Source organism: Bidens hawaiensis, unplaced genomic scaffold, assembly GCF_021521415.1.
Source record: "Bidens hawaiensis isolate Kalapana, Puna unplaced genomic scaffold, B.hawaiensis_p1.1 tig00014461_1, whole genome shotgun sequence".
Classification (NCBI taxonomy): Eukaryota; Viridiplantae; Streptophyta; class Magnoliopsida; order Asterales; family Asteraceae; genus Bidens; species Bidens hawaiensis.
In genome coordinates, this window is record NW_027492256.1 from 491,207 (window position 1) to 503,412 (window position 12,206).

General features: G+C 36.6%; 1 protein-coding gene across 1 annotated transcript; it reads right to left on the bottom strand.

The window, feature by feature from the left end:
* Positions 1 to 5,199: 5,199 nt before the first annotated feature.
* Positions 5,200 to 10,203, bottom strand: LOC143546731 (oligoribonuclease-like). Its single transcript, XM_077038332.1, has 8 exons — positions 10,187 to 10,203; positions 7,184 to 7,248; positions 7,019 to 7,095; positions 6,287 to 6,368; positions 5,858 to 5,913; positions 5,660 to 5,746; positions 5,477 to 5,567; positions 5,200 to 5,318 (listed from the first exon to the last, which is right to left on the bottom strand). Exons 2-8 carry the CDS (start codon positions 7,236 to 7,238, stop codon positions 5,200 to 5,202), a joined length of 567 nt encoding a protein of 188 aa, XP_076894447.1. The 5' UTR covers positions 7,239 to 7,248; positions 10,187 to 10,203.
* Between the last annotated feature and the right edge of the window lie 2,003 nt (positions 10,204 to 12,206).

The following is a 12,206-nucleotide window of genomic DNA, read 5'->3' on the forward strand; positions in this document are numbered from 1 at the left end:
ACCCTAGTTAACCTTCCCACAATCACCACTTACATCACCTGCTACACAAGACACGTTGACGTTAGACTTATCAGATGATTGAATTTGAGCTTTTGATGGAGAGGCAGCAGGAACGAATTTCACTGGTTTTGATACCTTACCAATCCCATAGGCCATCTCTTCATCAGGAGAAGTATTATAGCTAAAATGGGGTAGGCAAGTGTAATTATCATTCATTGGTGGAGGCATCGCTGAATAATCATAACCTAGTCCCGATTTAACTTTAATACTTCTCTGAGTTCCAATAAGATCATCTAATTGTTCAGATGATCCTTCAAATCTTTCAACTTGTTTTTTCTTTTCTCGTTTATCAGAAATATCTAGTTTCAACTTTTCAATCTCATCTTTTAAATTATTAATTATGTTCTTATAATAGATGACATTATGCTCTTCTTGAAAGATTTTAAGTTTAAGATTTGCAACATCATCGTGATGAGTTTTAGTCTTTTCAACATAGATCTTGTCAGCCTTAATATATTCAGCATTTAGTTGACGAAGTTTTGCATTTTTTTTTCAAAACTTCGTCCTGAAGATATCTATAATATGTAACTTTGTTCATGCAAGCTTGAGAGCAAAGATTTTTATTTACCTCATCAGAGGGTGACGCATTAGAACTTGCAGCAGTGGATGAGGATACTTCATCATTTGTCGTGAAAGCCATGCCAGCCATGTTGAGAGGATTCTGCAACTCTTGGAATTGATCATCCCAATCCATACAAGTTTGGACCTCCGATTGGGAGACAAGGGCCTTTGAGTTTGTACTTGTATACTTGTGTGGATGATTCCCAACTCTTTGAGCTGAGCTGCTTGGCTTCTGCACCTCATGCCTCTTTCCAGCAACTTTGCTGTTTTCTTCCTCTGTCACTTCGGTCACACGAATATCATTTGCTGGCTTTGAGGGATTCATGCACTCTCGTGAAAAATGACCCATCTCACCACAGTTGTAGCATCGTAGCTTCGACTTGTCAAATCCAATCCTTTTCCTGTCAGAGTCATTGAAGCTATCCTTCCCATACGTCTTCATGAAGTTTGTGGCTCTTTGCACAGCCATTGCCATTTGGTACTTGATATCCATCTTTTCAAGATCCTTCTGATTGATATCTTTCAAATCCCCAGCCTCAAAGTGTGGTGGCAATAGATTTCCCTGCAATAATTCTTCATGACATGATAGAAAGGCATGAACTATTGAAACATTTGAGTCATGCAACAACGGAAGAGCTTCACAGTAACTTAAAGGTTTGCTTGTTTGAGGTTTTGAATATGTGGAGATCCCTTGAGCTTTTAATGCTTGGGTAACCGCACTGTCGACTGCCTTTTGAAATGAACTTGTACTTGAAGAGTCTGATTGATTGCTGGTTGAGATGAAAGCAGTTGGTTGTGAAGGCACACTTGGGGAGTACTTAGGTGTGGTCACAGGATACACATTCTGTTGAGTCTTGCTAATAAAAGCAGTTGGCATTGAGGAAGTAGTACTCACTCCAGCTTGATTCAGAGAACTTAGATGATTGTTCATTCTCATCTGCTCATCCATTTCAAATGATTTGATGGTAGAAATCAAATCACTGTTTGTCATTGTTCTCTTGATCGTGATTGTGTTTGTAATCCAACTGTAGGGCAACGAATTCATCAACTTGTGATTGACCTCAGAGTTGGTTATGTTAACACTGGCAGCTCTGACTCTAACCATCAGCTTCTCAAATCTCTTTACCAAATGCAACACAGCTTCGCCTTGTCGATGGTTAAACATATTGAACTCTTCCTTCAATAGGGCCTTCTTGTTTTCCCTAATTTCAGCATTGCCTTCAATCTTTTCAACAAGTGCTTCCCACAAACCCTTGGCACTTATGTGTTAACGAAGAGTCTCAGTGATCTCATTTGAAAGACAGACGGTTAAAATGAGATAGGCTTTCCTATCTTGTGCTAATAAGTCTCTGTCCGCTTGATCATAGTTTTCAACAGTCTTAAGTTGTTCCCCAGCATCAGTGCGAGTCACAGGAATATGAGGACCTTGTTCAAAACATCTCATTAGATCAGTTTCAGTCAATGAGATGTAGTTCATGAACCTCCACTTGAAGTCGGCAAAGTTGTCATCTAAGGTCATAAACTTAGGAGGCTTCTGAGGGGTTCCCACTTGGTTTTCTAACAACAAATATCCCTTCAACAGCTCAGAATTAGTGCTCGTCATGGTCTTGGTAGTCTCAAACACTTAACAACCCTTAAACAGTTTAAATCTTGAAAACAGTTAACTTTTTTGCGCGAAACACTTTTTCAATCGAAGCGAAAAATGGTTCACGCGAAGCGAAAAAGTTCCAAGCGAAGAGAAATAATTCCAAGGGAAGCGAAAAAGTGAACAGTGATGCGAAGCAAAAAACTTCCAAGCGAAGCGAAATAATTCCAAGCGAAGCGAAAAGTGAACAGTGATGCGAAGCGAAAAAGTTCCAAGCGAAGCAAAATAATTCCAAGCAAAGCAAAAAAAATTTAAGCTTCCAGAAGCAATCTTTCTCGGGATCTGTTCCACCTAACTTGTTAGTACAAGGTCAAAGGTTGGTACACTGATTTTGATGCCATGAGAAGCGAAAATCTTAACTTGTTAATTTTGACCCTTTTCAACAACCCGTAACACCAAAATTTATCCTTTTTAACCCTAAAACATTTTAGATCTAGAACTTGAACACTTGTTATCTTCACCAAGAATACTTTCTAAGACATTTTGCCCGAGTCTTTTTGTATTTTTCTTATTTTTGTTGTTTTTGTGAACTTTCTTGTCAATAACACTTGTTTTCTTCTACTCAAGATCAAAACCCAAGGTTGTGATCCAAAACCCTCAACTAGTGAGCCGAAGCTCTGATACCAATTGTAGGTCCCGAGGCGGGTGGATCTAACAATAATCTTGGATCAATCGAGCTTAGTGCTAGCGGAAATCACACTAAGCCACCTAAGCGGTCTCAGATCTTGAGATGTTATTTTCTGGTGGTTTGAAAGAAAGAAAGAAAGCCGAGAGAAAGAGAGATTTAGCAAAAGGTTTTCTATTGATCAACTAACAACATTTACTTCTCATGACATGCTTCCTATTTATAGGAAAGCATACATGAGAAGTAAGTCACATCAAATGCCCAATGGGCTTTACAACATTATTTCTCTTGGGACTAAACATTCACAACTAACAACTAGAGCCCAAAACATATAATTACAATACAAAAGACTAAAACTACAAAATGAGACTAACAAACTATAAATAATAAGAGTAACAATTATAAAAAAAAAAGCAATAAGTTTATTTTTTGTATAACAATTATTTTTTTATAACTAAGTTATCAATTAAAAATATAATAAAAAATTTTATAACCAGCGCGTTGTGTCGGGTTTGTGACAAAGTTATAACATTTTTTTATTCAAGCTTAATATTTTGAGAACCAAAAAGTGATAACATAGAATTTACATACAAAAAATAACTCTATGTAAGTAAAATTACTCATCATATCCCTACTCATTCTGCAACATTGGTTGCCACACCAAATAATGGAGCGTTATCATAGTCTGGACTGAACATTTAAGTAGCAAACCAAGAACAACATAAATTACCAGCCACTACCACAGGTGGCCGGAAAGGGCAAAGGTGAAGCTGCACCATCACCAACAGCTATGGCACCCTACCACGCAGTCAACGGATCGTCACAATCATCAAACGATCGCCACCTAGGATTTCCATATAGAACCAAGCAACAGTAGGCCATCCACATCCCCCACCCAAACCGAAGGTCTCCCACACCACCACCATAGCTGCAAAACCCCACTAGGCCACCATCAACAATCGAACCAGCAATATCATGTCACCTAAGGCCTGCAAATGGAACTAGGCAATAGTACGTAGACGAGAGGACCCTGTATATTATTATTTTTAGACCCTTTTTTACTCACAATTGCAATAAACATGTATTACCTTGTTGTACATCACGTTGTTAGAGTTACACCTAAGTATTATAACATTGCCCTTCTTACACTATTTGCACCTCTCTCTTCAATCCACTGCACAAACCACCATCGTCGTGTGCCAACCGCCACCCCTAGAAGGCTTTTTTTTCGGTTCAAGCTCGACTCATTTACTGAACAGTGCTTGACCTTGGCTCGTTTCAAGCTAGTTCTAAAGCTCGAACTTGCCTCGTGATTTTTTTTTGGGGGGGGAGTGGGGGGAGGTGCTCGACTCATTTATTATTTGCTAATTAATTTACATAGGCTCTAAATATTTTATATATTTTAAGAAAAACCTTAAGTGAGTCTAAACTCAACTTGAGCTCATGTAGTATCTTAAATGAGCCAAAGTTTTGCTTGAGCTCAGTTGTGCAGTGTGAAATTAATGCATATAAATACAAAATATGTAAAATTTAAAAATACACAAGGCTTATTAACGCTTGAAGAGCCGAAGCGAGCATCCTATACTGCTCGAGCTTGGGCCGAATAACTAAAAGAACTTTATTTGAAGTTCGGCTAAAAAGTCTCAACTTGTTTTAAGCTTTTTATCGATCCAAGATCAAGTAGCTCTCGAGTGGTATGACTCGAGCTTGAACTCAATTATCCGTTGTTGAAATGTTAGATTATAGTTCATGAGTTAACAACTTAGCATAGCCATATGATGGTTATATATAGAATTCACGATTCAGATTTAACTATGCGTACATAGGTGTTCATCAGTTTGGTTTTCAGTTTATTCGGTTTGAGATTGCAGCTTAATTCTTTGATTTTGATTATATTCTGCGCTTCTATGTTCATTGACCTGTAAAATATAAGATTCAAACATTCTTGTGATATAGTTCCGTTGAGTTATTTGTAAAACTCAACAGATTATCGTATGTTTCTCGGTAGTTTAGTTAAGGATAAGACGAAGTGTTGGATAGTGTATAATCTATGCCCAAAGTTAAAGTTAGATCAATTAATCTATATGGGTTAAGTTTACACAACTAAAAATCTTTATCAAATATAGAGTTAACAATTTACAATAAAAACCAACTTTGAAAGTGATGAAAGACTAGTAACTTTAAAATACTACAAGCATTTATTGAAAGTTTGAAAAAACAGTGACAAAACCCATGGTGTCTAGTGTATAACTTAAAAGAGTGACAAAACTAATACATGGTGTCTGGTGTCTACATTCAGCATTACCTCTTAAGACTTTGGTGACTTAGATGCATGTTCCTTGTAATATTTGAGCTCGGTTATACTTTCTTTGATCTCATCCAATATGGCTCTATGCTTCTTATTCTTTTTAGGAGCCTTTTTATCATCTGCAAGCCAAAACGGAACTAAACAAAATCAAATCAAACAAACCCGAGTAAACAAAGAAATTTTAACCAGTTTATTTAAACATGTCAATTTGCGTTATATTTTATTAATATTAACGCGTTTGATGGCTAAAGCCAACAAATATAATTTTAGATAATACCGTCTGGGAACCAATGGCAGCATAAAGCTTTGACACTGCTGACATCAACGAGAACATGAGAGAAAAGACTGGCCAGATTGGGCATGTACTTCTGCAATATGAAAGATTAATATTATGCTGCTTTTATATGAAGATTATACATGATGAATATGAACAACATGACTGGAAAATGGACAATTTTACCTTCAAGAACATAAAATCAACATAAACTGAATTTCCTGCAAGCGAAGGCGTATACGCGCTGACATGTCCCTTCACAAAATCTATAACCTATGGCAATATAAAAAATAAAGCATTCTGATTCAAATAAAAATTGTGAAGGGCCGCTGAAATCGTTAAAGAGTTTTAATTATTTTTTATCATGAACAAGTTTTATCTCACCTGTTCTTCAGCATCTTTGTCACCGATTCTACTTTGTGTCACCTTCTCAGACAACCCTAATGTACAAATTGGCATGTAAATTTAGGACTTAATAGTTTTGGTTACTTGAACCAAAAAAGTACATACACGATAGGTGACAATTTTGACCTGGTTACTTATAAAAGGGTTGGAATTGGGTCGTGGTCTATCTCAAAGTAGTCACAGAAAGAAAAGAAGAAAAAAAAGAGCTAAAGGTCAAGTGAACTGGAATTCGTTTGAAGTCTATTTTTAATGTGTTTCGACCCGTTCTTACAGATGACTTGTTTTGACCGGTTACTCAGCCTACTCATATTGCCGCCTCTAACATATATAAATCATATATGTCCTCCCAATACAGTCGTAGTTGATAATTAAATTAAAAATAATGCATGAGCTAATGGCTAGCCTTACCACTTGCTGCACGATGATCTTGGCACCGTTCTCTAACTTTATCCAGAAAATCTTTCGTTTGATGAATTACCAAATCAGGACCCTAAGCAAAAAAGAGCCTATTTTAGTTCCTGTAACACTAACAGATTGCCTAGTACAGTTGGAAGCATAACGAATTTGTGAAAAGACTTAAATTGTTCACTGGAGTTGGAAAATGGGCGGTTGGTATGGGTTTGGTAATGTGTCCAAATGGGTTCGTGTCAAAGCATGTAACTTTTTGTATGAATGGGGTAACGTGTTCGAATGGTTTCGGTTCAAAGCATGTAACATATGGTACAGCTGGAGTAACGGGCCCAAATGGTTTCGGGTCAAAGTATGTAGCTTTTGTACAACTGGAGTAACGGGTTCAAAAAGTTTCAGGTCAAAGCATGTGCGGGCGGGGTTAGGGGTGAACTAGAAACAACTTTTGTCGAAAACCTTTTATGAATATTAGTGTGCCAAATAGTATCACGAAAGAAATATATTATTTCTGCAGTAAGCCAGTAGTATTCTAATTTATTTAATACAGAGATTTGGAATGTTTTACGCATAACCCGTCTGACTGTTTCCTTTTTAGTTTTTTCGTGTTACCAAAATTAAAAATTAAGGATCAAACATAACCCAAATGGATCCGTTTATAAGTAAACGGGTCAAAATTTCCACATCTATGGCTCACAGTTACGGGTCAAAAAGACAGACAACCCATCACCTTACCTCTACCGATCTCCTTAATTTACCATCTGTAATGACGCAAGCAATCGCCAGTATTCTGTCCACTTCAGCATTCAAACCTGCACAGATGTTATAAAGCATCCATCTTGTATAACAGTAAAACATTCATATCTACTGCAAGAATAAACATCATAAGTAAATGATTACCAGTCAGTTTTAATTTAATCCATGCAAGTGGCAACTTGTAGTATGTCTTGACCATGTGTGCTTTTCTCTAGCAATAAAACTCTGATGTTAACCATCATATAATACAATTTCAACTCAAATTCCAAAATTACTTTTCTTTTGACAGTCTTTATGATAACAGTTGTTTTATCAAAATTTTAATGACTTCTTTTATGTTATAAAAAAGAGCAGTGTTTACAGTTGACATAGAAATAAGCAAATCAAAGTGGCGAGGGTTTATCCGTTCATAAATCACTAGCAAATTTAATGAAGCAGAGAGGAAGAGAGTACCTTCAAACAGGAATTGGGTGGGAAATTAGGAGCTTCCCAACCGTTGATTTTGGGCCAATTTGCTGCAAAATGATCAAATCTTTAAATCTTTAATGGCTTGGTTATACAAACAACTGGAAATGGGAAGGTTATTCAAACACCATGACATCGTATAGAAGCGGAGTCAATCATTTTCGGTAAGGAGTAGGAGTGTTAGGTTTTGCTCATTTGTACTGTATAGCCCCGGACCATAGGACTCGTATAAAGTCTGTTTGACTAGTATAGGTGTTTTTTTGATTTTTTTTACTTTAAGATTACTTTAAAACTATAAAATATTAAAAATAACAACTAAGTTGGTTATAAAACAGAAACACGTAATTTAAAAATAAATATTTTGCTCCATACATAACAACCTACCAACAACATGAACGTTTCGGGGTAACGGAGTTTTAAATGTGGTCATGCGATCCATTTTGGTTGACACCTATATGAGTTATCTAAGCTTTTGAAATACAATTGCTATAAAAATAATTTCGTTGTTGATGTAGATGTTTTGACTCGTGTTAACTCATCTTTTGAAATATAGCCTTTATAAAATTATAATCGTTCAATGTCTTATTTAAAGATTTTATCTTGAGTTTTTTACTATAAATAATGACGCTTGTAAAAGAAAAACTTCTTAAACATAAATAAGGAAAGTTACAATAAATATACGCAATAATCAACTAAACAACCAAACAAACATGTAATCATAAGGACCAAACATAATATAGAAAACATAAGGTCCCAAACATAAGGTCCACATAAGGTCCAAAGCATAAAGTCCAAAATACATCAACATCTAAACACTCGATAATAAAATAACAACTATTGTGGTGGGGGCTCCTATGCCTCTTGCGACGGTGAACCAAGTATGCCCGACTGTGTTGGAACTATACGACCCTCCTCCCTCGCCCGCGTAATCATCCACTTCATCATCCACGCGACCCTAGCATATGTAAGGCGAGTGGTAGCAACAAGCTCACGTAACGTATCATTCAAACGTATTGGGATCGACGGCACTGGTCTAATCATATGATGGTGTGGCGCCGGGTGCTCGAGCTCTGGCTCTCGCACCGCAATGAAACAAATCTGCCTCCCAACCTTCTTAGTGATCTTCATCATCCCACATGTCCGCTTACCGGTCAGATTCTGCTCGTATTTCTTTGTCATCGAACACTTGATGCGATTCTGAAAACAATCGAGCCCCATAGCAAGGGTCGTGAAATAGGCGATGCATGCAATCGAGGACTCCTCCCTAAACTGGTATATGGTAGCAAAGTATGAGGCAATGCAATGCGCTAGGTTGCACCTAGCAGGTGCAAGCAGATAATGCAAGAAGAACATACCAGTCTGCGTGACCCACTTTTGGCCACCCCCTGGCAACCATATACGCAATAACCTTATGGAGATATCGGTACATCGGGCCTTTTAAAGCACTAGCCCTATCCTTATTACCGAAAGCCTTTGAACCATATTCCCCATTACCAATATGATGCCACCAACCTGGCAACTCTTCTTGGGTAGCCTCTGTACGAGCATACAAGAATAAATCAGTCATCGTCTCCTCTTCGGTGTAGAACCCAAGTGTAACCGCAAATCGTGGTAGAGTAAGGTCAAACACCCTACCACACAACTAAAAGGATACAACAACATCGGTATGAATCGACTCGATCGGTGCTGGATTGAAGTTGAAAGTTGATAAGAACTCTAGTGTAATTTCGCGATACCCGATTGTGTTACTGGCATCAAACATGCTCCTCCAAGGAGTGTCTACCCCGATAAGAGCCTCAACATGGTCTCTTTGAGCTACTTCCTCCAAGAAAAGCCACTCAATAGTGCGTAGATCAACAAAAGACATACGAAGAAACCTAAAAAGTCGATCACGTGCTTCGGTGTTATGGGGAACTAGAGAAAAACATGACTATCCAGAAAGTCAGGTAGATCTTTCGGGTAATATCACACGTGGCATCATACACTTGTGTAGCATCGACTTAAGCCTCGTTAGCACCCATGTAAAGTTATCCTCCTTCTCTTTCGATATAAAAGACAACGCAATCGTAGTCGTCTTGCCGGTCGAAGTTACACCAGCGATTTGTACAAGCGAAAACTTGTATTCGTTTTAGTTGTACATCGTGTCAATAATCAACACGTGAGGAAAGCACGAAACATCATGTAGGACGTTGGATGCATAAAGAATAAATCCTCCATGGCATTGGTGGATGAATTTTTGCGAAAATCGTGGGTATAACATTTTTCACCCAAAAGTCGTAAAAGAACCTCGATGTTACTTTCGCCTTGGAAGATCTCCTTACGTACCTTATATGTTTCATTATGCACGGTTCGGAGCGAGGACACATTTGTCTCGTCCTCCCCCTGTATAAAATTTAAAATGTCATGCGGCACCAATTTATTTCGATACATGTTTATCACCATAGTTTTCTGATCATCAGTCAACCTCATAGCGTATGGATGACCCTCCATATGTTGAGCGAGTTCATGGTTGTGGTGACCATGGCTCACCCGTAATGTCCAACCGTTGTATTCATTCTGGTATTTGCCAGCTAACTGAAACGGACAATTAGTTTTTCTTGTACCTGAACGTCTAACTTTCGTAGTTGACTTGTATACTCTACCGCGATCACACTTAAGAAATATTTTTATCACATCCTCTGCGGTTTTGTTCTTTGTTCTTTCGATGACTACGACGACACCGTTCTCCCGACCTATTTTTTGAGCCCAGTTTTTCAATTCATCAAGAGATATAAATATCTATAATGAAAATTATTTGTTATCAAAGGTAGCGTATACGATTGAAAAAATAGTTAGATAAGAATACTTTATGATTTTACCTTATCGGTTGAAAAAATGGATATGTTGCTTGAATTTTCACCACCGGCAACTTCATAATTTCACCATCGATAACTCCATAATTTTCGCCACCGGTAGCTTCACAATTTTCATCACCGGCAACTTCATAATTTTCACCACCGGCAACTCCATAATTTCTACTAAAATTACTTTTCTTGATAATTATTGTCAAAGATCGTTGTGAAAAACTCCATTTGTTTAAAACTTACAAAACTAAAACATGATCTAGATAGTATGAGAAAAGGGACTAAGAAAGAACAAGAATGATAAAAATTGAAAAACTTAAAACACGTATTTATATTATTTTCACTAGATTCTTAAATCACACTATTACAATTAGTCAAACAACTTTCTATAGAAAATCATAAATCATCATGTAAATCTATCATGTTTTAGGCTTATATCTCACTACTACAATCAGCCAAACAAATTTTGGTATAATCTTACAAAGCAACACACAAACCTTACATGGTTAGAGCAAGAAAAGTTGATACCTGGTCTGTACGGGTCGTATACCATCTATATGGCTCGTATAGACCAGAAAATATTCTAAATATCTGGTCTAAGTACAGGCTGACATGCTGTTCATATGAGTCGTATAGACCCTATATGGCTCGTATAGGTCAGACGAGTTAAGCGGGCTATACAAGCTAGAAAATCTATGTGGCGCGTATAGGGTCAATACGGCTCGTATAGACTGCAAAAAGTTGCCACACTGTCAACTCCGTATGCATGTCAATAAATTAGGGCTATACGACTCACATAGGCCCTATACGAGCCGCACATATTTATTTACACACCAGGGGGCTGGTGTTTGAATATAACTACCCATCTTTAATATGGATATATATTTTTTCAAATATATGTTATATAATGATTTTTTATATAAAAATTAAACTTATGTAAGAAAATGTCACACATATAATAAAGTTTTTTTATAAACTAATTTTTTTAAAAAACATTTTTATAACCAAAATTCATGTAAGTATTAGAAAAAAATATCAAATTAGATCACCTTTAATCATTTTATAACCAAATTTACGTAAATTGTTTGTTATATCATTTTAAAATTTTCAGATTTATGTAGTTTTAAATCAATTCAATTAAGTAAGTTTACAATTTAACATACTAATGGTTCAGTTTGGTTCGGTCTAAGAGTTCAACGGTTTGATTTTCGTTTACGAAAATCAAAAACCGTTACTAACAGTTTGGTTCTCGGTTTGATCAAAAAATCGCGAAAACCGGACCGTGAACACCCCTACCCCTAATGGACTCTCCTACTAATGTAACTTTTTCTTTATAATGTATATCAGAAGTTACTTCTATTGACCACTAATACGTGTATTTTGTATGATTGAGACATCGACTTCTTAGATTGAAATAAGACGTCTTACCACCATGATATCATTTTGGGACCTAAGATTAGATTACAGGGGGCTAATCAAGCAACTATAACGTTAAATTTATACTTAATTTCGATTATGTTCTTTACCTGCTAATGTGTCTTTTTATTGATAAGAGTAACCCACATTTATGGTTGTTTCACCTAATTCTCCATTGCATACATGGGTAAATACTACATACCCGCCCTCCAATTTTCTATTATTACTATATATATGTGTAGTAAAACTATCTTTTCGCAATGTCTAATTTCTCACAAAGAGTTCTTTACACACTAAATAGCACTGTATTTAGGATAGATGATCATTAAACGCATTTAATACTGATAAAGACAATAACAAGCAAAAATTAACCAAAAAAAGGTTTAAAATAGATTTGTGGTTGTGATTCTCTATTTAAAAAAAACCGTATAAGATATTATAAT

What these genes read in the sequence shown, in the direction of transcription:
- LOC143546731 (XM_077038332.1), bottom strand. Translation starts at nt 7,238, where the DNA reads ATGGTCAAGACATACTACAAGTTGCCACTTGCATGGATTAAATTAAAA. An exon ending in AGATCATCGTGCAGCAAGTG is followed by an intron (nt 5,914 to 6,286) that starts GTAAGGCTAGCC and finishes TTTGTACATTAG; the next exon opens with GGTTGTCTGAGAAGGTGACA. An exon ending in TTGATTTTATGTTCTTGAAG is followed by an intron (nt 5,568 to 5,659) that starts GTAAAATTGTCC and finishes TTCATATTGCAG; the next exon opens with AAGTACATGCCCAATCTGGC.